The 23,169-nt window shown below is 40.0% G+C and overlaps 2 protein-coding genes across 6 annotated transcripts; one reads left to right on the top strand and one right to left on the bottom strand.

Moving 5' to 3' along the window:
• Window positions 1-418: 418 nt before the first annotated feature.
• LOC135102205 (serine protease 7-like) lies at window positions 419-10,406 on the top strand. 2 transcript variants are annotated; one of them, XM_064007050.1, is made up of 9 exons: window positions 419-497; window positions 1,527-1,602; window positions 4,060-4,124; window positions 8,278-8,311; window positions 8,678-8,762; window positions 8,872-8,985; window positions 9,214-9,368; window positions 9,531-9,703; window positions 9,852-10,406. In XM_064007050.1, exons 2-9 carry the CDS (start codon window positions 1,536-1,538, stop codon window positions 10,017-10,019), a joined length of 861 nt encoding a protein of 286 aa, XP_063863120.1. In that variant the 5' UTR covers window positions 419-497; window positions 1,527-1,535; the 3' UTR covers window positions 10,020-10,406. The 2 variants fall into 2 exon arrangements, with proteins under 2 accessions (XP_063863120.1, XP_063863110.1); XM_064007040.1 differs by lacking the exon at window positions 419-497 and adding an exon at window positions 766-958.
• A 694-nt stretch (window positions 10,407-11,100) lies between these two features.
• Window positions 11,101-22,928, bottom strand: LOC135102191 (holocytochrome c-type synthase-like). Of its 4 annotated transcripts, none has more exons than XM_064007023.1 (6): window positions 22,749-22,928; window positions 17,528-17,865; window positions 16,731-16,913; window positions 14,884-15,063; window positions 14,226-14,338; window positions 11,101-12,044 (listed from the first exon to the last, which is right to left on the bottom strand). In XM_064007023.1, exons 1-6 carry the CDS (start codon window positions 22,789-22,791, stop codon window positions 11,834-11,836), a joined length of 1,068 nt encoding a protein of 355 aa, XP_063863093.1. In that variant the 5' UTR covers window positions 22,792-22,928; the 3' UTR covers window positions 11,101-11,833. The 4 variants fall into 4 exon arrangements, with proteins under 4 accessions (XP_063863093.1, XP_063863088.1, XP_063863099.1 ...); XM_064007018.1 differs by lacking the exon at window positions 22,749-22,928 and adding an exon at window positions 20,451-20,490; XM_064007029.1 differs by lacking the exon at window positions 22,749-22,928 and adding an exon at window positions 20,307-20,473.
• Window positions 22,929-23,169: the final 241 nt, after the last annotated feature.

The following is a 23,169-nucleotide window of genomic DNA, read 5'->3' as shown; positions in this document are numbered from 1 at the left end:
GGACATGGGGAAACCCGGGTTCTTTACGTACAAAGACGGCAACACCTGAAACAGGTTTTTCTAGTTGGTAGTGGTGGTGGTGGTGGTGGTGGTGGTGATGCAGGAGGAGGAGGAGGAATAATAGTAATAGTAGTAATAGTAGTAGTAGTAAGAGTTGTTGTTGTTCTTGTTGTTGTTGTTGTCATTGCTGTCGTCGTTATTTTTGCCGTTGTTGTTTTTGTCGATGTTGTTGTTGTTGTTGTTGTTGTTATCGTGGCAGTGGCAAACACCACAAAAAGGGTATCCAGGCAAGGCACAAGGAAAGCGCAAAAACCAAAATATCACGACAAAAGAAAAAAGTAAACTTGTTGATTAATCACTGGAAAAAGGCAACACCGTCAGAGAGAGAGAGAGAGAGAGAGAGAGAGAGAGAGAGAGAGAGAGAGAGAGAGAGAGAGTATATTGGCTCACCATGGAACATCAGACACCAGACGTTTGTGGGACTCGGTGGTGAGCAGGTGAGTGTGGCGGCGGTGGTGGTGGTGATGGTGGTAGCGATAAAAATCCTAAGAGGAAGCAAATTAAATGAAAATAGGATGCTGGAGACAAAGAAAGAGAAAATTGTCCTAGCAAATATGTACAGTATCAAGTGTGTGTGTGTGTGTATGTGTATGTGTGTGTGTTCGTGTGTGTGTGTGTGTGTAGTAAGTAGGAAAAAGATGCTTCCAGGATACAAGGTCAAGTAAATACCGGGGAATCCACAGGAAGGAGGAGGAGGAGTTGCTAAGGAGACGGAGGGGGCAAAGAAAGGAGAGAGAGTGCAGCGGTGACTTTTGAGGGACTGTGCGGGCTGCTGGCATGAGGGGCAGGAGGCAGGAGGGAGCGAGGCAGAAACATACGTGGTAGCGTGAAGCTGGGAATTCCGTCAGTGTGTTTGGAGTCGCGGCGAGGAAAGGAAGCCGAGAGGAATCGTGCCAAGGTAACAAAGGGACTTGTGGCGGCAGGGGCTGAGTGATCTATTGTTGAATTGTAAGGAGGTGGAGTGGTGCAGAGACAGACAGGAAAAAAAATAACGTAACGGAGGCCAGGGTAAGAAGTGACTCAAGTTAGACAAAGTGGTTTGTACTGTAAGAAAAGAAAGATAAGTGAACAGTACGTTGCTTAAAGTGACTTACTACCACTTATACTTTTTTTTATGTACGAAGGGCAGTGGCCAAGGGTAACAATATATATATATATATATATATATATATATATATATATATATATATATATATATATATATATATATATATATATATATATATATATATATATATATATATATAAAGACCCATTGAGGTGCTAGTCTTTGAAGTAGAGCCAAAAGGTTTAGCCAAAATAAAGAGACGTGTCCTGAGCCTCCCTCTTGAAAAGTTGAAGCCGTAGGGAGTTCCAGTTTACCAGTGAAAGGCATGAAAGATTGTGAACACTGGTTTACTTTTGTATTAGGTAAGTGGACGGAACATTACTACTACGTGCTATTTTTTTCTTCTTTTTTCTTGCAGATTACAATCATGTCGCCGTTATTGCTGCTACTCGTGGGTGTCGCCGCCCTCATCAAGTCCGCCCATGCACAGACTGGTAAGTACACAATGGTGGTGGAGGAGGCTTTATGCTGGCATTTCAAGACTCTCTCTCTCTCTCTCTCTCTCTCTCTCTCTCTCTCTCTCTCTCTCTCTCTCTCTCTCTCTCTCTCTCTCTCTCTCTCTCTCTCTTGGTCAGTATTATAACGTTGTCGTCATGAAATAGCTGTGTTCCTATTATTCCTACTATCAAGAAGGTTCTATTCTGATGCCATTGCGGGCGGGAGGGTTCCCTTTCTGTAATTATTCCAAGCCGGACAAGTGTTTTCCTGGCTTTTGTATTTTCCTTTATTCTATATAGCTGTACATAACGGTAACACGTCCGCTTGCTATCAGTCCAATCTTTTACCTACTGCCATACCAGATATGTACAAAAAGCTATCACTATTTTCAAGCGTGTAATCAGTGGCCCACAAAAGCTTTATAGACTTATCTCTGTATGTTATAACTGAGTGGTGTGGCAAGATGGGAGGAGGAATACAGGATGGTCAGTAGCACACAAAAGACATCAACTTTTTTTTTATGTAGGAGGGACACTGGCCAAGGGCAACAAAAATCCAATAAAAAAAAAATGCCCACTGAAATGCCAGTCCCATAAAAGGGTCAAAGCAGTAGTCAAAAATTGATGGATAAGTGTCTTGAAACCTCCCTCTTGAAGGAATTCAAGTCATAGGAAGGTGGAAATACAGAAGCAGGCAGGGAGTTCCAGTGTTTACCAGAGAAAAAGGATGAATGATTGAGAATACTGGTTAACTCTTGCATTAGAGAGGTGGACAGAATAGGGATGAGAGAAAGAAGAAAGTCTTGTGCAGCGAGGCCGCGGGAGGAGTGGAGGTATGCAGTTAGCAAGATCAGAAGAGCAGTTAGCATGAAAATAGCGGTAGAAGACAGCTAGAGATGCAACATTGCGGCGGTGAGAGAGAGGCTGAAGACAGTCAGTTAGAGGAGAGGAGTTGATGAGACGAAAAGCTGTTGATTCCACCCTGTCTAGAAGAGCAGTATGAGTGGAACCCCCCCCCAGACATGTGAAGCATACTCCATACATGGACGGATAAGGCCCTTGTACAGAGTTAGCAGCTGGGGGGATGAGAAAAACTGGCGGAGACGTCTCAGAACACCTAACTTCATAGAAGCTGTTTTTAGCTAGAGATGAGATGTGAAGTTTCTAGTTCAGATTATAAGTTAAGAACAGACAGAGGATGTTCAGTGTAGAAGAGGGGGACAGTTGAGTGTCACTGAAGAAGAGGGGATAGTTGTCTGGAAGGTTGTGTCGAGTTGATAGATGGAGGAATTGAGTTTTTGAGGCATTGAACAATACCAAGTTTGCTCTGCCCCAATCAGAAATATTAGAAAGATCAGAAGTCAAGCGTTCTGTGGCTTCCCTGCGTGCAATGTTTACCTCCTGAAGGGTTGGACGTCTATGAAAAGACGTGGAAAAGTGCAGGATGGTATCATCAGCGTAGGAGTGGATAGAACAATAAGTTTGGTTTAGAAGATCATTAATGAATAATAAGAAGAGAGTGGGTGACAGGACGGAACCCTGAGGAACACCACTGTTAATAGATTTAGAAGAAGAACAGTGACCGTCTACCACAGCAGCAATTGAACGGTCAGAAAGGAAACTTCAGATGAAGTTACAGAGAGAAGGATAGAAGCTGTAGGAAGGTAGTTTGGAAATCAAAGCTTTGTGCCAGACTCTATCAAAAGCTTTAGATATGTCCAAGGCATCAGCAAAAGTTTCACCAAAATCTCTAAAAGAGGATGACCAAGACTCAGTAAGGAAAGCCAGAAGATCACCAGTAGAGCGGCCTTGACGGAACCCATACTGGCGATCAGATAGAAGGTTGTGAAGTGATAGATGTTTAAGAATCTAACTGATCTCTTCATGTTATAATTCAGTGGTGCAGCAAGATGGGAGAGGGAATACAAGGTGGTCAGTGGGGAACAAAAGATTTACTGACTGATTTGTACATGTTATCCTTGAGTGGTGTGGCAAGATGTGAGGAGGAATACGAGTAATAATCTGAGTAAGGTCAAAGTGTATGCTAACTAAACGTAAATTATATACATCTTCCATCAAACTACACCAAATGTCAGAAAGATTAATAGGCTTCATTTTCCCCTTTAAGAGTCGTACATCCTCGACACCACAATCTCTACAAGTAATGGTCTTCTTTACTGAAGAGAGAGACAAAAGCCAGTAAAAACACTAATCCGGGTTGGAATAATTAGACAGAAGGAACAACAGATAATCTATCAATACTTACTAATTTATCAGTACACTGTCCTGCCCGCAAATTTATCAGAACAGAGTCAATTTTAGTAATGGGAATAACAGTCACAGTTATTTCATGGGGACCAAGCTATAATACTCTCTTCATATGATTTAATTACTTCTTCTTAAATCAATCTGTCAATCGATCAATTCATCAACTAGCCAATCTCTTTCTCGCAGACTGTGGCCTCCCCTATACGTCTCAAGACACCAGAGTTCGTCGCCAGGCGGAACCCTCACAAACAGTAAGTTACCCCTTCACCATATCATCTCTCTTCTTCACCTCTTGCCTCGTTACTTCCTTTATCAATTACCAATCTCGCGTTGTTTCAAAATACACGACTTACGAATCAAGCTGCATTAAAAGGAAAAAAAATCACCGTAAAAATCAGTTATAATCTTTTATATGGAAAAGAAAAAAAATAAAGAAACTAACATTATAAGAAAAATACTACAATTAAATTTTGTAGTAAAAATTATGTATACTTGAGGAATTAACTTTCCAAATAAAAAAAAAAAAATAAATCTGGAGACCATTCTACTATTGCATTGATTAATGCCGTCTCCATTCCTTCATCGTCACAGGTTAGCTCCAATACCATGTGCCTCTCTCTCTCTCTCTCTCTCTCTCTCTCTCTCTCTCTCTCTCTCTCTCTCTCTCTCTCTCTCTCTCTCTCTTGCTTACTGCAGAGAAACAAAACACTCCGGAACTAAGTAGAACTCTGGAATAGTTATTCTTATTTTCATATTTGAATCTGACGTTTTAATTCTATTAGTAAGAAACTTTATTAGAAAACGTGTAAGGTGTGTGTGTGTGTGTGTGTGTGTGTGTGTGTGTGTGTGTGTGTGTGTGTGTGTGTGTGTGTGTGTGTGTGTGTGTGTGTGTGTGTGTGTGTGTTTAGAAAAAAAAATGCCTATCGAATGACCTTGTGGCCTCGACTGTCTCAGGGAAATGCATTACGAGTATTTCTCTCTGTTCCAATCTTCCAAAGTCGATTTAGCAACACACACACACACACACACACACACACACACACACACACACACACACACATACACACACCGTTACTGAATGCAAGGATTCTCCCCCCTCAAAAAAAAAAAAAAAACACTCACAGTTACTGATTGCAAGGATTTCCCCTAGTTCGAAAAAGTAATGAGGAAAATGCGTTCGTACGAGAGCGTGAAGTGAGTATCATAACATTTCAATCAAGGGACGCAGTGAGCTGAGACGGAAAGCTCTGGTGAGGAAAAGAAAAAAGCACGATGTGTCTTTTACGGTCATGCTGTGGAAAGGACTTCATGGATACTGGAATCCTGTTGAGTCAAGGGCTGAGAGGACATAGGAGTAATTTTATAAGGAGTTCCACAAGCAATAATACAAGCAAAGTGGAAGAAGTGTTGTAAGAGTACCCAATCTTGTTACTTATAAAGAAAATATTAACCTTAAAGATTGCAACTATGAAATGTACAAAATATATTCATCTATACTACATAAAACATATCTTGCGAGGTGAATGTTAAAAACATCATGCTTTGTCTGCAAATACCGTGCAAACACACATACGCACGTATTACCTTGGGGAAACCCAGTCTATTCAGTAAGTGTGTGTGTGTGTGTGTGTGTATGTGTATGTGTATGTGTGTGTGTGTGTGTGTGTGTGTGTGTGTGTGTGTGTGTGTGTGTGTGTGTTCAGCTGGCAGTGAAATGTAAGAACAAAGAAAGGAAATGCATTTCGCACATGCGTTGAGTTCCACAAGGTCAGTCGCCTGCGGAGTTTTATCATTATTTATTTTTTTTTTTAACACACACACAATGTAAATAATTCCATATGTAAAACTATTTTTTCCACATATTTTAAGTCGGTTAAGTGCATTGTTTACATTCTTCATCAAGCACCTAATAACTGGTGTGCCTCCACCCACAGCCTCCCTCATGTGTCAGGCACCCTTCCCGCTTCTAAGTATTTACGTAGTTATTTTCCATGGATGACAGGATTTTTATTTTCGTAACTATTATAAACGACCAGTATCTATGCAACACACACTGACGACAGAATTTGATATGTTTGGGATTATTTTAACACATTTTTATCGCTTATCATAGCTTTGGAATGCTCCCCTTTCCCCCAACATCATCAGATATCTCTACAGTCACATGTGTACGCTCTCCTTACTGTTTGTCCACAATACGACGTGTAATTTACGAACTACCGGCAAAAACACGTTCGCAAAGGCCAAGAGATTTACAAACTAAATCTAACACCATATTATAAACTCTAATTGGCACCCTCCAGTATACGAGCAGTTTTGTTCATTACACAGTGACTGGGCAATAGAGAAGATCAAGGATTCTGCATTAAGTTCTTATACGTTCCTTGGAGAAAACTAACCTAACCTAGCCTAGCCCTCAGATAAAAACTTTAACGCTATTGCAATATCCGAGATACGTGCTGGAAAAACAATACCAAAATCTCCGGAACGACTAATATTAGAAATTCTGAGAAACACTTCCACAAAATTCCATAAGTCTGCTACAATTATATCCTGGAAATCATGATAAGTAAACGATATCCAAATAAACTGAAAATCGGAAAGCACATGATCAGACAGACTGGAAAGAGAATACTCCCTAGAAAGCATTGTGGCCCAAATGTTTCTTAACTCATGAGCTCTCCAAACCTAGCAGTCACAAGAGTTTCATCTCACGTACCTCTCTGCCGTCACGTGGTTGTGTTGCTAGCTGACGCGTGTGACCTGACCGCTGTTGCTAAGGAGAGACACTGTCCGCGTCCATATTTTGTATTCAGCGGCCTCCTGCTTGTGTAGAATTATTATCCACATCATCCTTAATAACTGGCCTTTTGATTCGCCGTGCTATAATAAGCGGTAAACTCTGATGTAACTAAGTTCTGAGCACACACAGCAAATTGCCCACCACCAGGGAAAGATTACGGGCGGAAATTGCGGGAAACGGCTCGTATCACCGCGACACTCGACTCATCTGCCAGTTTTTCTTCCGTGTCAAATATTTGTCATTTGTTTGTGATTTAAGTACGGTTAATAGCTATCTAAGTGATATCAGTGGTTCCATTAGTTCAGCATTTGAGTATCCTGCAGTGGTATGTGCATTACTATGAGGAAAGACATCGTGCCCTAATGGAGTGTTCAGTGAGGCAGATGGCAATTTTCACGTGCTTCGATACACACACTGAGACCTCTGCTTCACACTATGGACTCGTTTCATGATAAAATTACGTAAGTATTTCTTCATTGTCCCGAAGAGATGAATTTGTAGTGATGTTATCCTTACACACTAGCAAACTTCAGTCGAATACAGGCTTAGAGAATCTACTTTGCTGCTTATAATTGAAGTCGTGTAGGAAAATTCGAACCATCCTGAGTCTGTCCACTGAGCGATGAGCAAAACAGTTGTGCTTCGTAACTTTTATTAATTCGGTAACTGTTAATATGAGTCCTCCTGAGTCTCCTAAAATAATTCTATAATACGAAGAGGACCTAAACATCGTGGCGACGATTGGGTCTTTCATCCAATAAATTTTGAAATTATTCTCTCCTCCGAACTTCAGAGATTTCAAAGCGATGGGAAGAACAAGTGTCGTCAATAATGCAAATTAAAATTTAAGATAATGTAAGGGTAAAATCGTAAGAGTTAAATAAAGCAGGAAATTTAGTGTAATAATAAAGAAAATTGACATTCCATCACTTTGTAATACAGAAATATACCTCTGGATTATGCCTCGTATTCCTAATGACGACTTACATAACTCTCTCTCTCTCTCTCTCTCTCTCTCTCTCTCTCTCAGTTCCATAATCACACCCTTGTAACACGACACGCGTCCTTCCCGATTCTAAAACGTACACACTGTATACCCATTCCTGACCAACGCGAAGAATGACAAGAATACTGGCTATCCTACCCCAAATCCGTCTCATCCTAAACACACACCAAGGCCCGTACACACACACACACACCACTGCATTGGGGATGTGTACATTTCCTTGATAATATCACAACAGGAAATGAAAAACTGGTGAAAGAGGTATCACAGAAAGAAAAGAAAGAGAGGCGGTGTTGTCGGGTACGTGAGATAGAGACTAAATAAAAGGAAGTGTTTGCGTGTCGGAGGTTGGTATTTAGGACAAGGGGGCGGGGAGTGGGAGAGGAGCTGAGGTGGTGTTACCGGTACGTGAGACGAGGGAGAAAAGGTGAACGGTTTTTTCCTGTATGGCTGGGACTTCCCATCGAGAATACTTGATGCGCAGTGTGTGTGTGTGTATGTTGCAAGAAGAGATGCCGAGGAATAAAAGGTGAATGTCAGGCAAATAAAATCTCTCTCTCTCTCTAAGCACTAATTCATTTTCCTTCACTGCCAGAACGAATCGGCGCCGTCAACACTCACTGTTCCAGGTAAGAATATTTATCGTATCTGTACAGAAACCTTCAACACAATACACGGCGGCATTGCAATAACATTCCCTTATGATAGCTGATGTCTGCCTCTTATCCATTAGAAAAATATAATAAACAATATAATGGTACTGTACACATTACTCAAATACAGAACCTTTATCTGTTCTCCCTCTTCCTCTTTTTCATCACGTTGCATCACTTAAGTTTTTTTTTTTCTTAAGAATATACTGTTTGTAATGATGACTTCACTACTAGCTTTCATTTACCAGTCATTTGTTTAGGCATTGCTTATCTAGATCCATTTTACCTTTTATGTTGCTTTTGTTTCATCTGTTCCTTTTCCTTGCGCCCTGACCACTCCAGCACTGTACTCGAGCTGCGGTGCCGTGGTCATCAGTGATTACTTCCTGCTGACGGCGGCGTACTGCGTGCTCAAGCCTGATAAACCGTGAGTAGAGAAAACACCATGTACTGTACGCATACGCATGATAATATAGCTTTTTTTTTTCCTCTCTCTCAGCTATAAACATTTAACATTGGATATGGCTTATTCCCAGGGTGAACTCTGTGCGCCTGGGTGACCTGGACCTGGCCAAGGAAGGAGAGGCCAACAGCCAGCCTGCTGACTACGATATCGAGCTCATCATCATCCATCCCAACTTTACAGATGAGTAAGTGACAATGTGTTAATAAATTTTAACCCATCTATTTCACTTGTCATATCCTTTCCTTATCATTGTCTTTTTTATTATCTTTATCTCTATTTATTTTTTACTCTATGCTCCAGGAGGAGACTTGTTAATTGTCATTTTCCTTTGTTGTGCTTTTTTTTTTTTTACTTGCAACAGTAAATTTATCTATTGTCCTTACTCATACCTGCGTTCCCCTTCTAAACACAGCCCACAAACAGGGATCCGCTACAATGATCTGGCACTGCTCAAGACCAAAACTCAGATACAGTTTAATGAGGCTGTGTTCCCCTTCTGCATATCTCGCACCAGCCCTGCCGTCAACACCACTGTCACTGTCTCAGGCTATGGATATGTTAATGATTGTGAGTCCTTACTACTTGCTCTGTTATTGTTTGAAGTACAGCCTCAAATTTGCAATATCTTATTTACTAACAAGTAAAGGTTCTTATAAGCTCCTTTATATCGAGTATATTTCTAACATACCTACTCAAGGTCCTAAAAAAATTTCCTTCCTTCATCCCCAGCCCATCAGCCAACACATCTGCAAGAGGGAGAGCTCCAAGTGATGTCCCTGGATGACTGTGTTGCAGAGTATCGTGCTAAGAACAGATATAACCTGCTGCTGAGTGCCTACCCTGACCTCCTGCAAGGATATGGTGTTGTGTGTGCAGGTCACCCCAACAGAGGGGCTTGTAATGTAAGCACCACCATTTTAGTCCATTAAAACATACTGAACAGAATACAGTAGAGGAAAAAAAGAGCATGAAACCAGAACAGGTTAACAGCTCAGCAGAGAGCAAGAGGTATTAAATTAAAGGATCTTCATAACCTCTTCTCTCCAACAGGGTGACGAGGGTGGGCCAGTGGTACGGAAGGACGAGTCTGGCCGCCAGTACCTGGAGGGCATCATCAGCTTCACAGCAGACATCTGTGGTCCCACTGTGCTGCCCACCATCTCCACTAGTGTGGCTGACAATTATGATTTTATTACTGAGACAATAAAATATGCCTAAATTTAAATCTCACTTTTGTCACTTACATGGCTGTCTAGAAGTAAACTTACTGGCATATTTACTTGTGATCCATTAATCTGTGTCTTCCTCTCCTTCAGTCGATAAACAGCAGAGAAATTCGCCATGCATCTCTTTGCTTGTGTGTTAATAAGTTTGTTCCCTATCTTGCTGGCTCACTGGTACTGCACTTATGGTTTATCTTCTTTCTTATCTTTTGATCCTTTCTTTACTTTTAAGTGTCTTTTGTATACTACTCTCTCTCTCTCTCTCTCTCTCTCTCTCACATTAATGTCTAATGGTGACACCAAGTACACTGTATCATTTTATAACTAATTATACTGAAAAATGACAATATTATTAATATAGATGAATAAATAAACTTCATTTCAAGTAATTTTCTTACCTGAAACACTAAATAAAATATAATAATAATAATAATAATAATGATAATGATACATACATATACCAATGACATCTCCCACAAAAAGGGGAAAATCAAGACAAGGCAACCTTCACATTCACACTTATTAATGCCAATCCCATTGCCCCCAACAGAGAAAAGAAAGTACTCCTGCCCTCACTCTATAGCAGCAATTCTCAAACTGTGTAGCATGGCATACTTCTGCACTGCAGCTATCCCCCAAGTCACAGTGTAATTTTCATAGACAGGAATACACTACACATGACTGTAGAGTTGGTGCACATTCAAAGTCCAAGATATATCATTAGTGTGCCACTAAGCAATAAAGTTTGAGAACCTCTGCTCCATAGGGTTTAGTCACACAGCTTAGGCAATTTGGTCTGGAACAAGACTCCTTCACAATAAGCACCCTCTCCTACCATACCTGACTGCCCCACATATCTCTCTCTCTCTCTCTCTCTCTCTCTCTGTCTCCATAACAATGACAGCTAATGCATTTGCCAGTGGTCTTGAATTTAACTCTTTTTAGTTGAAGATTAATGTAACAAATCAGTTAAGCTCTGTCATCCCTCCTCTACACTGGTTCATTAACAATGATATATTGATAATGATAGCTGTGCTGCTCTTGATATCTGATGGCTGCAAATAAAAAAGAAGTCATAACAGTGGCATCAACCTTTAATACAATAATTTTTGTACATCCTATTTACACATACACAAACACTGGAGTAATTATTTTCCACTAACCAGATTGGTTGGTTGGTCAGCCTTGTTCTACATGACAGCAAGACTTCCATTCACAAGAACACCATTATGTGCTCCAGTGTGCAGCATGAACTACCAATCAGTGAAAGTAACTGCAACATCATCTGGAAAAAAATAAGTGTAAAATACAAAACAGTGCCTTGACACTTGTAGGAAAACTATACAATTTAAAGCTCTCAAAGGAATACTGTATCTGATGAAATAAGTGCTGTTACTCGTGCTGCTGCTGCCATAGCCACCACTAAAGGACTATACATAGTTGCTCTTTATCAGTGAGCAATTATTCTTCCCTTATTCTTCCCTTGCCTAATCATACCCACCTCCCTTATTACCAAGAGAGAAGATGGGTTTAAGAATCCTACTCTTCTCTGTCACCCAAGCATTTTCAGTTATCACCAGTTGTAAACAGTTTCATAACAGTAAGAAAAAAAAAGAAAGCATGAATTGCAATCCATCCTATCTGTACATTTGACAACTTTTGTGGTGACTTTCAACTACAACTGTTGCTCAAGAGTATTCAAAACCAGGAAAATCTTTTCTCATAATCAGCAACAGCAGAATATAACACAGCTTGAGCAGAATGCAAACTATATAGAAAAGGAAGGTAAGGGGTTAGAGGATGTGCAGCCTACTCTCCTCTGTGGGTCCACCTCCACCAGGCCACCACCATACGGTCCCACACATTTTCAAAGGAGTCCATGGCTGGCCGCACATCCAGGATGGCAAAGCGATGGCTCTCTGTGTCAACAGGACCACCATCATAGTAATCGATGATGTAGCGCACCTCCTTCCCACAGCGGTCCACTATCCAGTCGTGGCGGTCAAACGGCAGCTCATACCTGAGGAAGGTGAGTTTGTTTCCTATAACTTGAAGACAAAACATTCTATGGCAATGCTGCTTTGCTAAATTTTTATTGCTTTACCCTCTTGACTTTAATAAGTAATTTTCAGAAATAATGATTAAGTCAAATTATCATTCTTAAAACAAAGTACTAATCAGAATAACTTTTAATGTAAAATGATTTGTGACAAAGATATAAAAATATATATGCTATTTAAATTTAAGAAATATTACATACTGAGCAGGTCCATTCCATTGATCAGAAGAGTTAAGTGAGTGAAATGCAAAGATATTAGGAAGGGAAGTGCAAATACACTAAGCAGATCTACTATATCGAATAATAGCAGAAGCTTTCCACAGTCCTTGCTTGATTTCTCTGACCATGACCAAAACATCCCTACAGTAGCTCTCAGGAGGAATGGCATAACTTGGCACAATGGTAGTGGTTACAAATAGTTTGGAGCAGGTGCTAAGAATCTCTGGGTTTAGATAGGCTGCCTCCTGCCTCTAAATCTAGAACCTCAACTCAACATGCACATAGTTAAAACACTGCTTGAGATAGTGATCTTGAAGTGTTGTTAGAAAAAAGATGGATGTAAAATGGCATATAAAGGTTACAAAATATTGGAAAAGAATTCCTAGAATGAAAGAACAGTTTTGCTACACAGGATAAAATGAAGAGAAAGAACACTAGTTTGGTCTTTCTGGTAAACACCCATTAAGAATTATCTAAAAAATTTAAACATACATACATACATATACCAAAGCTATCTATCCCAAAAATGGGGATAGCCACAGCAAGGCACACAATTTTCACATTCACACTCACTCATATCACTCTCTTAGCTCTTTGGCCCTCGATGGAGAAGAGAATGTACTCCTACCCTCACTTTACAGGAGTCAGCTGCACAGCTTGGACAGTTTGGTCTAGATCAAGGCTCTTTCACAACAAGTACCCTATGCTACCATATCCTATTGCTCCACACCTGTGTGAGACCATTGATTCAATGTGTGGCACCTCAGTCTGAGGTTGTAGGGCAGCATCATTCCTCACACACTCATGGCTGCTCTCCATTCACTTGTGTCACACACAATCATTCTATTCTCTAGTGTCAGTCTTCTTCCCTTTAAGGCCTCCACACTATCTATCCATCCCTTATGTGGCCTACTTCACAAGTTCACACCTCTCACACTTGATAGTGTTACATATCTTCTTCAGTCAGCCATTCTCCATTCTCTCAACATGTCCATACCATCTCAGCACACACTGCTCAGCCCATCCAGCAGTCTCTCACAACACTTGTTCTTCTTCCCACTACTTCATTTCTGACTCTGTCCATCCAAGTTACTCCACACATACCCCTTAGACATCTCATCTCCATTACATTCAATCTCTTCTTGTCTGTTACTCCTATACTCTAAGCCTCAGCACTGTACAGTGCAGTAGGCACTACTATCCCTTCATATAATATTCTCTTTATCTTCATTCCAAGCGCTCTACTCTCAAACGCTTTATTCATACCTCCTAACACTTTAACCAGTTCCTTCACCCAAGCTCTAACCTCTGTCTCTATTCCTCTATCCATCACAGCTGTAGATCCAAGATATTTGAAACAGTCTACCTCCTCCAGCTCCTCACCATTACCTTACTCTTTCCTACATTAACCTTCAGTTTCCTTCATCTACACACCTGTCCAAACTCCTCTACAAGCTTAGTTAACCTCTCTGTATTTGCCACCAATGATGTGTCATCCACAAACAGAAACTGACTGACACTCCATTCTTCATCCCTCTGCTGTTACCAGACACAATCCTCTATCCAACATTCTAGTATTAACTTCCCTCACTTAAAACTCAAATTAAGTTAAACAAAACAAAATTAAACTAAATAACAGAAATGAAAGCTATACAGGTTTACAAACCAACAAATGCCCAGGATGACAAGTATGTGGCAAAGTTTTCCGAAAATTTAGATAAAGCAACAAACAACACAAAACTAAGCAATCTTTTCTAGTAGATGATTTTAATGCAAAGACTGAACAAAAAATGTAGATATAAAATCACTTTAAAATAAATGCATGAAATGAGTGATAACTCACTTAGAAAGGAATAAACTGAAATTTTCCAATCATTCTTCTAGCATGAGGCACATGAGAAATGGAGTGACAGCTATCCTTACCCCATCCAACTCCTCATCCTGGCACGAGGTGAATAATCAGAGGCCTTTCCTCCAAAACGCTTCAACTTGGGATTGCCACACTCATGTTTGTGCAGTGACTCCCATTGCAGCACCTGTGGGACAGACAATCCATGTGGTAACCATGTAATGTGTAGACTTGGTCAGCATGTCAAATACTTGTCCTCTTCTACAATTCAACCCAATTTAGCTTGTGTTCCCAGATTAACGATCAGGTGGAGCAAGACACATATCTATGACAGAACATCCTTTTCACTTGATTACAATACACTACCTGAGTAGATTAACAAACCATGACTAGAGAAAATAAGAAAAGGAGTGGTCTTGACATTACGGTGCAGTATGATGTTACAATTATCTACAGCTCACTGCCAGCTAAGACATATCTGCCTGTGTCTTCCCAGTATTTATATGACAGTATGACATACTGTTCCCCCATGTGGTAGGTGTACATTTGTATTATATCCTGCCTGTACTGGATGCTAAACCAGTGTGGAAAAAAAAGAAGAAAAAAAAAAAAAAAAAAAAACTGCATGCTTGAATACTACATACTAATCTATACACTAAAATTTTTCTCATAAGTAAAAAAATATTATTGGCTTAACAAATCCAGCCTTAACCCACGTCTAGCATCACCTACCTCCTGCCATGCCATCTCGTTGTTTATGTTGTGGATACGAATGATGTTATCCATGTCCTGTTTGTTGAGGTCATCGTCCTTCCACCGCCACCCTTTTCTGAGCATTGCATTCCAGAACATCTGTGGTGATGGGTAGACCCAATTCTCCCCATTTCCATCAGCTTTGGGGATTGATGAGACCTGTGGGATTTGGGGAAGAGAGGGGTACTTGATTTTTCTTTCTTAAATACCTGGAAGTGCAAAATGCATTCACTACTCCTAGCAACCTTCCTCCCATTCCATATATTCTTAACACATTCCACAATGCATCCTCATCAATCCTAAGTATCTGCTAGTACCTTGAGTTAATGGGTTGACTTGACAGTGATCCTTTACATTCAACTATCTATATAATTTAATATCTACCTTAGTTTTAAATTGATGCACTGTACAATGGAAGACTTCTGTGCAGAGACTTCCACCATCTCATAGATTGCTGCACCAGTGGGCTGAAAGAATTCCTAACTGCCTTGACTTTCCTGTGTTGCGCAAGAAACTCGTCAAACTATCAGCACACGCAATTGATGTAGTCAGTAAGCTTTGTTGTAAAAATGTAGAAGATAATAACAGTAGTCATATTTTCCTAAAAACAAACCCAAATTCTTCAATAACTTGCAATATAGCAGTTTTTTTTAAATAAAAAATGTAGCTCAAAATGAGTCTTCGCCTGTGTCCAAAAATGTTCAACTTACATTTGATTCTTAGAAATGTATTCATCTTTAATATAAGTCAATAAATACAAAAACAATATTGCAGTAAATTTCATCACTAAGATTCAGAGCAAAGACACTGTGGGACTGAGATGTGTTTGTTTCTGTCACCAGCATGCTACAGTCAGCAGCAAGGAGAGAAGATCTGAGAGCTGCCTCCAAAAACAAGTTTAGTTGGATGCAATATCCACCTTCTGCAAGCCACAAGCAGTGAGAGTGAGGGAACAGACACAGGCAATGCAGTGAGTGTAAGACGCAGTACAAATGTAAACAATAATGGCTCAGAACTCATCTTTGGGTGAAGACTGTGCCTGATTTTAGTTGCCTGGTGGACATTTCAAGAACAAACCATTATATGAACTGAACACCAGAGGACATATTGATATGCGAAAAGTGAATATGTTTCCAAGATTTAAATGCAAGTTAAACTCTGTTGTGTTGCAAGATGTTGAAAAATAAGATTTAATTTTCAAGGAAATACAACTATGATTATCTTTCCATGTCTCCTATATCTTTACTGTGAAATTTATTGAATACATTAGTTTAATGTGCTGATACTTTGACAAAAAGCTTCTTGCATGAACACAGGAAACTCAAGATTGTCAAGGACTCTTTCCAGTCCAGTAGCACAGTACGGTGGTGCTGTATACTGATGGTAAGCTTTGAAAGTCTCCCATTTCTTTATCATCTTTATCATCTTCAATATCTGTCTGTGTAAGCTATTAATTTAATCTTCCAATATTTACCAGAACATCAATTTAGTTACACTGTTAATAAGATATTTTCAAAACCAATACTCACAAAATCCATTTTTTCTTTTTAAATAATATATTTTGAGAATTATTTAACTATGAAAACTGCACCTGCAGTGTCACTAACTTACACATCAAACAGCATTCTACAACTGAAGTACAAAAAATATGAATGTGAGGATACAAAGATATAATGTATTGATCAAAGACTTTGTATAAACAAATTAACTGATCAATTTGCATAATCACTGCAAAGCTAACACTCTTCCAAAACCTTCACCAATGAAAGGCCTAGGTATCATATTCTGATTAGTACATGGTAGTTGCAAGCAAACAGTGGATGCACCTGTCTTTCTGTGGGCAGCTCAAAGGGTTGGTCAGGTGCAGGCTTCTGGTTAGGATAGGCCTCCATATTCAATGGGTTGATGTCCACATACTTTCCAGCATGTTCTTTACCATAGTGAAGTCCTGCCTGGTGTGCTGGGCCACTGCCTTTGCCTCCACTCATGGGACACTCAGATGGAAAGCTCTGAAAAGGAGGCTAGTAAGAATGTGGATCACTGTGCTACCCAATCCGATATAACTATCCAGATAAGTAAACTTGCATATATAGGAACATAAGAACATAAGACGAGCTGCAAAAAGTCATCGGGGATAAATGTGGTAATCCTGCATGAAACATACCAACCTATTTTCAACAACCATCCCTATCCATAAATTTGTCTAAATCTTTTTTTTTAAAGCTACCTAATAACTCAACACTAACAACCTGATTACTGAGTCCATTCCATTCATTTACCACTTTACCTGAGAACCAATTCCTTTCTATCTCTTTTTAAATCTAACTTTTCCAAACTTGAATCCATTATTTCTTGTACTATCCTGGTTACTGATCCTGAGAATTTTGCTTATGTCACATTTGTTAATTCCCTATACTACTTCAAGACCTCTATCAGGTCCCCTCTTAACCTAAGCCTACCTAAGGAATGTAAATTTAAAAGCTTCAATCAGTAAGAAATACCACTCATCCCCTGCATCCATTTATTCTCCTATGTACTGATTCCAAAAAGAACTACATAAAAAGTTAACAAAACAAAAGTAAACAATCTTGCATTTTGTCTTCTAATCAAAAGTATATATTACCTGTTGATTCTCTCCTCTGTGCATAGGGCATTCTGAAGGAGGAGCAATGGCCTCAACATTTTGCTTATGCATAGGACACTCTGAAGGTGGAGCCACTTGAGGCCTATGCATTGGACACTCTGCTGGGGGCTGGGCTGAGGCGTCCACGGTGGCATGGGATGGTGGGAGCTCTATGCTATCCATAGAGGAGTAAGATGATGGGATTTCTGAGATGTCCATGGAGGCATGGGTTGATGGAAGCTCTGAAATGACATGGCTGGCTTCCTTTCCTCCTCCTACACTTGTGATGACACTGGCTGTGTTTTGGGCTGCAGAAATGGTATTGCCCATTACAGTGGCTGAAACAAACACCATCCTCATCATTACCTTTGATATTACTCATCTCTGAACAGGCAAGCAGTACCAATATAGGAAGATCATCTCTTGTTGGGATGATCACAAACTGTGTGAAGATAGCAATGAATGTGAGAGGAATGACTGTGTAGCAGCAAGACCAATCGTGCATGATAAAAGAAGTGAATGGAGAGCAACAGTGGTGAGTGCATGAAAATAACACAGTCTTGTCAACCCCTGGGAGGTGTGGGTACACTTGGCGGGGCCCAATGGTGTATGGACTCAGTTAAGGTATGGGGCACTCCATAGGAAATACCTGCATCTGCTGTGGTTTCAGGACTGGAGTAGGTGCAGGATAGAGAACAATCTCATTCCCATCCCAATCTTAACCTATCACATACACTCAATCAGAAGCAAAAACAGAAAGTGTGGCCTGTCCCACCTCCCTTCTAACTGCCCCACAAGTATTAGAACCCTCCACCATGGCAGTACTTCAAGAAGGGGCACTTGACATTTCAGTTCCCTCCCAGCATACATCCATGACATCAAGGGAGTAAATACAAAATACTTCAAGAGGAAGCCAGAAAAATTCCTGGTCACAATCTTAGACCAGCTAGGGTATGCTGCTTTATGACCAGCAACTTCCATCTCCATCATGGACTAGCTGGAATACCTTTGACAGAATGAAGGGTGGCAGCTAGGGCTGGGAAAATACTCCTAATTTCAAACCTTGAAATACCAGTACAAAAAAATTAATTACCAGTTTTCCAGAACTCATACTGGTACGATAAGGTCAGAAACAGGCATGTGGAAGATTAAACAAATTATTACATGTAATTGCCAGATATAATGTGTGTGTGTGTGTGTGTGTGTGTGTGTGTGTGTGTGTGTGTGTGTGTGTGTGTGTGTGTGTGTGTGTGTGTGTGTGTGTGTGTGTGTGTGTGTGTGTGTGTGTGTGTGTGCGCTGAAAGTTGGCTGTATAACTGCATATTGAATATCGAATTATCAATCCACTCAGTATTACAGTACATGTGATTTTTTTTCATAAAACAACAGTCATTACCATGACATCACTTAATCTGGCACATAACATTAAAAAAAATTTTTAATCTTTATTCATTTATATAGGAAAGAGAAACAAAATGTGGATCATAGAAGGCAGAAGCAACTTTGTTCAAGCCACCAAGTAAGTCTTGGCAGACGCTGGGCTGCTACCTGGCAGTGACTGGCTGGCACTGAGTGGTTGTCCTGGGAGCGCCGGGACTCAAGAGCTTTAAGCAGTCACTGTGCTGCTAAGACTGTCAAGTGCGGGAGGTAGACAGTGCCAATAGTCCTGGTAGTGAAGTACTGGTATGGTGTTGTTAACAGGATCTCGTACAAGTATCCCTGGCCCAGGAGGCTGTGACAAAGTTGTTGGTGGCATGGGTCATAAAAGTGAGCCACTGAGTGACAACTGACAAGTATCTGGTGCTTTTCAAGATGTTTCCAGTCCACTTACAATATCTTTGCTTCACAATGCCTTTTTTTTTCATGTTACTCTTCTTTCAGTACATTTTCTTGCCACAACAAACCACTAAGCTACAGAGATTGTCACTACAATGGCACATACTATTAAAGGTTTCTGGGATATTATTTTACGAGGGGCATAACACTATACATTTGGGAGTATTGTTTCTGATTACCTTTATAAATACTAAGAAACTTACTTTATTGAAGCTTTCATCGCAAATTAGTAGTTTCCATGATATAGGGAATTTTTGATAGGTGATGCGCGCCTGCTTTGTTTACAAATGCATCCTTATTGCCATCTTCTTTTTCTTGTGACCTGTAATCATGGCTGCCATTGTGGTCTAATCAGGTCTAAGGTAAGCATTTATATTTTTTGTGTAAAATATATGTAGTTTGCTAGGTAAGGTCCGATCAGGTTAAGTTAGGTTAAGTCATGTTTGGTTAGGTTACGTTAGATCATATCAGGTTCGTGTTCTCTGTCTATGAACCTGCTTCCCGACGAGTCCCCATGATCATAGGAGGATTAAAAAGAAATATAAATAAATACTAAAAAATAAAATAAATAAATAAAATAAAATAAACGAATATCAGTTTTGTACACGAAATGGTTTGGTTCTATTGTAAAAATTTACCGCATCCGGTAAGAAGAAGCCTTCTCCCTTTATAATTAATGAAAGCCCATGGGAGACAGGAGCCACGGTTACTCAGTACCTTACCGATACGGGGCAATTTTGTGGCGGGTCCCTCAACGATAAGTGGATACCAGTCGTTCCGGTACACGAACAGGCACTTTCCCCGTCCTAGTGGCGGCTACGCCGTGGCCTTGCCTCAAAGAACAGCGAAGGAGGACAACTACTCCTCTAAGACAAGCTTTCAAATTCATCAGCGATTAAGTAATCAGAGCAAGAACCATGTACTTTCTGATCTAGTTACTTACATGATCTGTGTGTGGTAGTGTGGCGATAAATTCTGCTGCACGGCCGAGAAATAACAAGAATTGACTAATGGGTGATACAAGAACCTCAAGACAGAAATTAAGAAAGATCTGGATCCACGCTTGCCGACCCACAGCACTGTTTACCTAATGCTGGCGGCTGCAGAACCATCTCAACTCCCAGAACCGCAGTTTTGTAATATACCAAGGAATGTAAAGAGAGGATCCCTGGTATACATTCAGTGGTGGACATAAATACTAAGAAATTTATCACAATAATAAATACGAAATACCGTTCGGAATCATAACTAAATACTCAATACTTATGCCATGAGCAGAGCCGGGAGCTTCCTCTCTCATTCTGTCTGATACTTCCTTAATGTTATTTAGTGAGTCTAGAGACCCCGTGTCATATTTGCGGTGGTCCGCTGTCGTGTCAAATCGCTCCTGCGTCAAAAATTCTCCCGGGAGCAATTAAGACGGGAGCAAAACCGCTCCCAGTCCAAATTGCTCCCGAGAACTATTTCGGCGCAAATCAACTTCTGTATGAATTTTTATTGAATGTATGGAGTTTTAATGACAAATTACTATTGCTTCGTTATCTGTGGAATATGTTACAATAGAAATGGAGCAAGTAAACAAGAGTTTACTCTGTGAAAGTGTAATTCTCTCTCTCTCTCTCTCTCTCTCTCTCTCTCTCTCTCTCTCTCTCTCTCTCTCTCTCTCTCTCTCTCTCTCAATAGATACCTGTTATCGAAATCAAGAAATGATTTTGCTGCTAAGCAGTTATAATAACATAATAGTATCAGTAGCAGTAGAAGCAGTGGAAATCTAAACATAATCGTTATTGCAATATCCCATCACCCACCCACCCACACACCCACCCACACACACACACACACACACACAGCATTACCATCTGTACAACGAAAGATAGGACAACATACACACGCCATCACCGTCTATACAACGAAAGACAGGGCAACACACACACACACACACACACACACACACACACACACACACACACACACACACACACACACACACATCACCATTTGTACAATGAATGGCAGGGCAACACATACACACAAACACTGCAAGGCCATCTGTACAACGAAAGACAGGATAACACACACACACACACACACACACACACACACACACACACACACACACACTGCATGTCTGGAAACACCTAAAAATATCTGAAAAAAAACACTGGAAATAATGCTACATATTAACGAAGAGAAACTGGAAGGGAGCTAGGAAGGTGCCGCTATGATGACGTCACGACCGATGGGTTGATAGCGTCACAGGGACCGTTATTTACGTACGTATTTCATTTTGAAAATGGCCCCTCGAAAAAACGCAGCTAGACTCGAATGCTTTACATATTCTGATTCGCCACATATTTTAACTAATCACAAGAATATCAAGAGATTTCAAGCCTCGGCAATAATAAAGAAAAATAAAAAGAACTATCTGGAAATTGTTGAAACCTTGACCCCCACTAAAGGCATTGAAATGTCCACCCATTCTGACTTGACAAGAATAAAAAAAAAGAAAAAAAAAGAAAAAACTTTAAAAATATGAACTATTTTTTTTTTTTACAATTTAAAGTTAGTTAGAAGCAGAACTGGAAAAAAAAAAGCAAAAACATTGTTGGAACATTACCACAACTGAAAACAATTCTACTGTCCACAAATTTGAGTGAACAGGGGTTAAAAACATTTAAAAATCATGAGCAATATTTAGAAGCAATAAGATCTTAATTATAAACTGAAATAAAAAAAAAAATAGCGTAGCGACTGTGAAAGAAGGACCAAAAATACCACCCTTATTTACATAAAAACAGCGCCAAAATCAACAAGTTTCACTTAACAGACATATGGAAAACATTTAAAAAGTAAGTAAATATTTTTTGAAACCATAAAATCTTATACATAAGCCGAAATAACAACATGAAGGAAATATGTAAAATAATATTGGAACAGGCTGGAACAGGCATATCCAAGATGGCGGCCTTGATGGGGGTGAGTCGGTGGAAGGGACGACCAATATTTTGCCTCACTTAATTAAATTTTCATCAAACGTAAACCTGACACTGGCGAATATATCTAAACGGCGGATATGAAAGTTTAGTCATGCGGCTCCATTTTGTGACAGGATTGGCTTATAATATTGAGATGAAACAGATGTCTAATAAAAAGGGACAAACAAACGGTCCCCTCACTACCTTAGCAGATCAGTTTTGTATCAATATCTGGCTAAATTTCTGAACTTATGTTAAAAAAAAATAAAGATAAATAAACAACCTAAAAAAAAAAAAAAAATTAACGAATAATAAAGCTTTAAATAAACATCTGAAAGAAGCTACCCCCACCCCGAAGGTAAACATTCGCTAAGGTAGACTTAGACGAAGGCATAACAGCATGTACTTACCTTGATTAAGTAGTCGTGCCTCTGTGGTTCTGTTTTGTGGCATTCAGTCTACTAAGACGTTGCGGGGAAACACCAATGCCCATAAACCCGTGTTCACAGACGCTTTGTTCTCACCATGACTGTTTTCCAAGGCAGCAAACACGATTAGCCGGGTTCTTAAGACCGTTTCTTCTTTTTACAATGTAGAAATCTTGTTAATCTGTCATTTGAACCGCAAAAACACCCTTTTAAACACTTTTCACTTCAACTAGAGGCTTTTGAAATAGTGGAGGTGCTACGCACGTGTGTTTCAGAATATTGTCCCACCGTTACTATCTAAACAGACTGGCGTCCCTTGCCTCCAACGGGCCCCCAGTTGACATTATAAAGTACGTTATTTCAAAAGAATGAGTACAATTACAGTAATAGCAATACTTCTACA

This window comes from Scylla paramamosain, chromosome 1 (assembly GCF_035594125.1).
Source record: "Scylla paramamosain isolate STU-SP2022 chromosome 1, ASM3559412v1, whole genome shotgun sequence".
In the NCBI taxonomy this organism is placed as follows: Eukaryota; Metazoa; Arthropoda; class Malacostraca; order Decapoda; family Portunidae; genus Scylla; species Scylla paramamosain.
Note: the sequence above shows the minus strand (reverse complement) of the source record. Positions and strands in the feature narration are given on the sequence as shown.

Excerpts from the sequence above, each read along its gene's own strand:
- LOC135102191 (XM_064007023.1), bottom strand. The coding sequence starts at position 22,791 with ATGCCACAAAACAGAACCACAGAGGCACGACTACTTAATCAAG. Across the intron at positions 17,866-22,748 it reads GGCACGACTACTTAATCAAG|CCACTGTAATGGGCAATACC; the intron begins GTAAGTACATGC and ends TGTTTGTTTCAG. Across the intron at positions 15,064-16,730 it reads AGCTGCCCACAGAAAGACAG|GTCTCATCAATCCCCAAAGC; the intron begins GTGCATCCACTG and ends CAAATCCCACAG.
- LOC135102205 (XM_064007050.1), top strand. The coding sequence starts at position 1,536 with ATGTCGCCGTTATTGCTGCTACTCGTGGGTGTCGCCGCCCTCATCAAG. Across the intron at positions 8,312-8,677 it reads GTCAACACTCACTGTTCCAG|CACTGTACTCGAGCTGCGGT; the intron begins GTAAGAATATTT and ends TGACCACTCCAG. Across the intron at positions 8,763-8,871 it reads GTGCTCAAGCCTGATAAACC|GGTGAACTCTGTGCGCCTGG; the intron begins GTGAGTAGAGAA and ends GCTTATTCCCAG.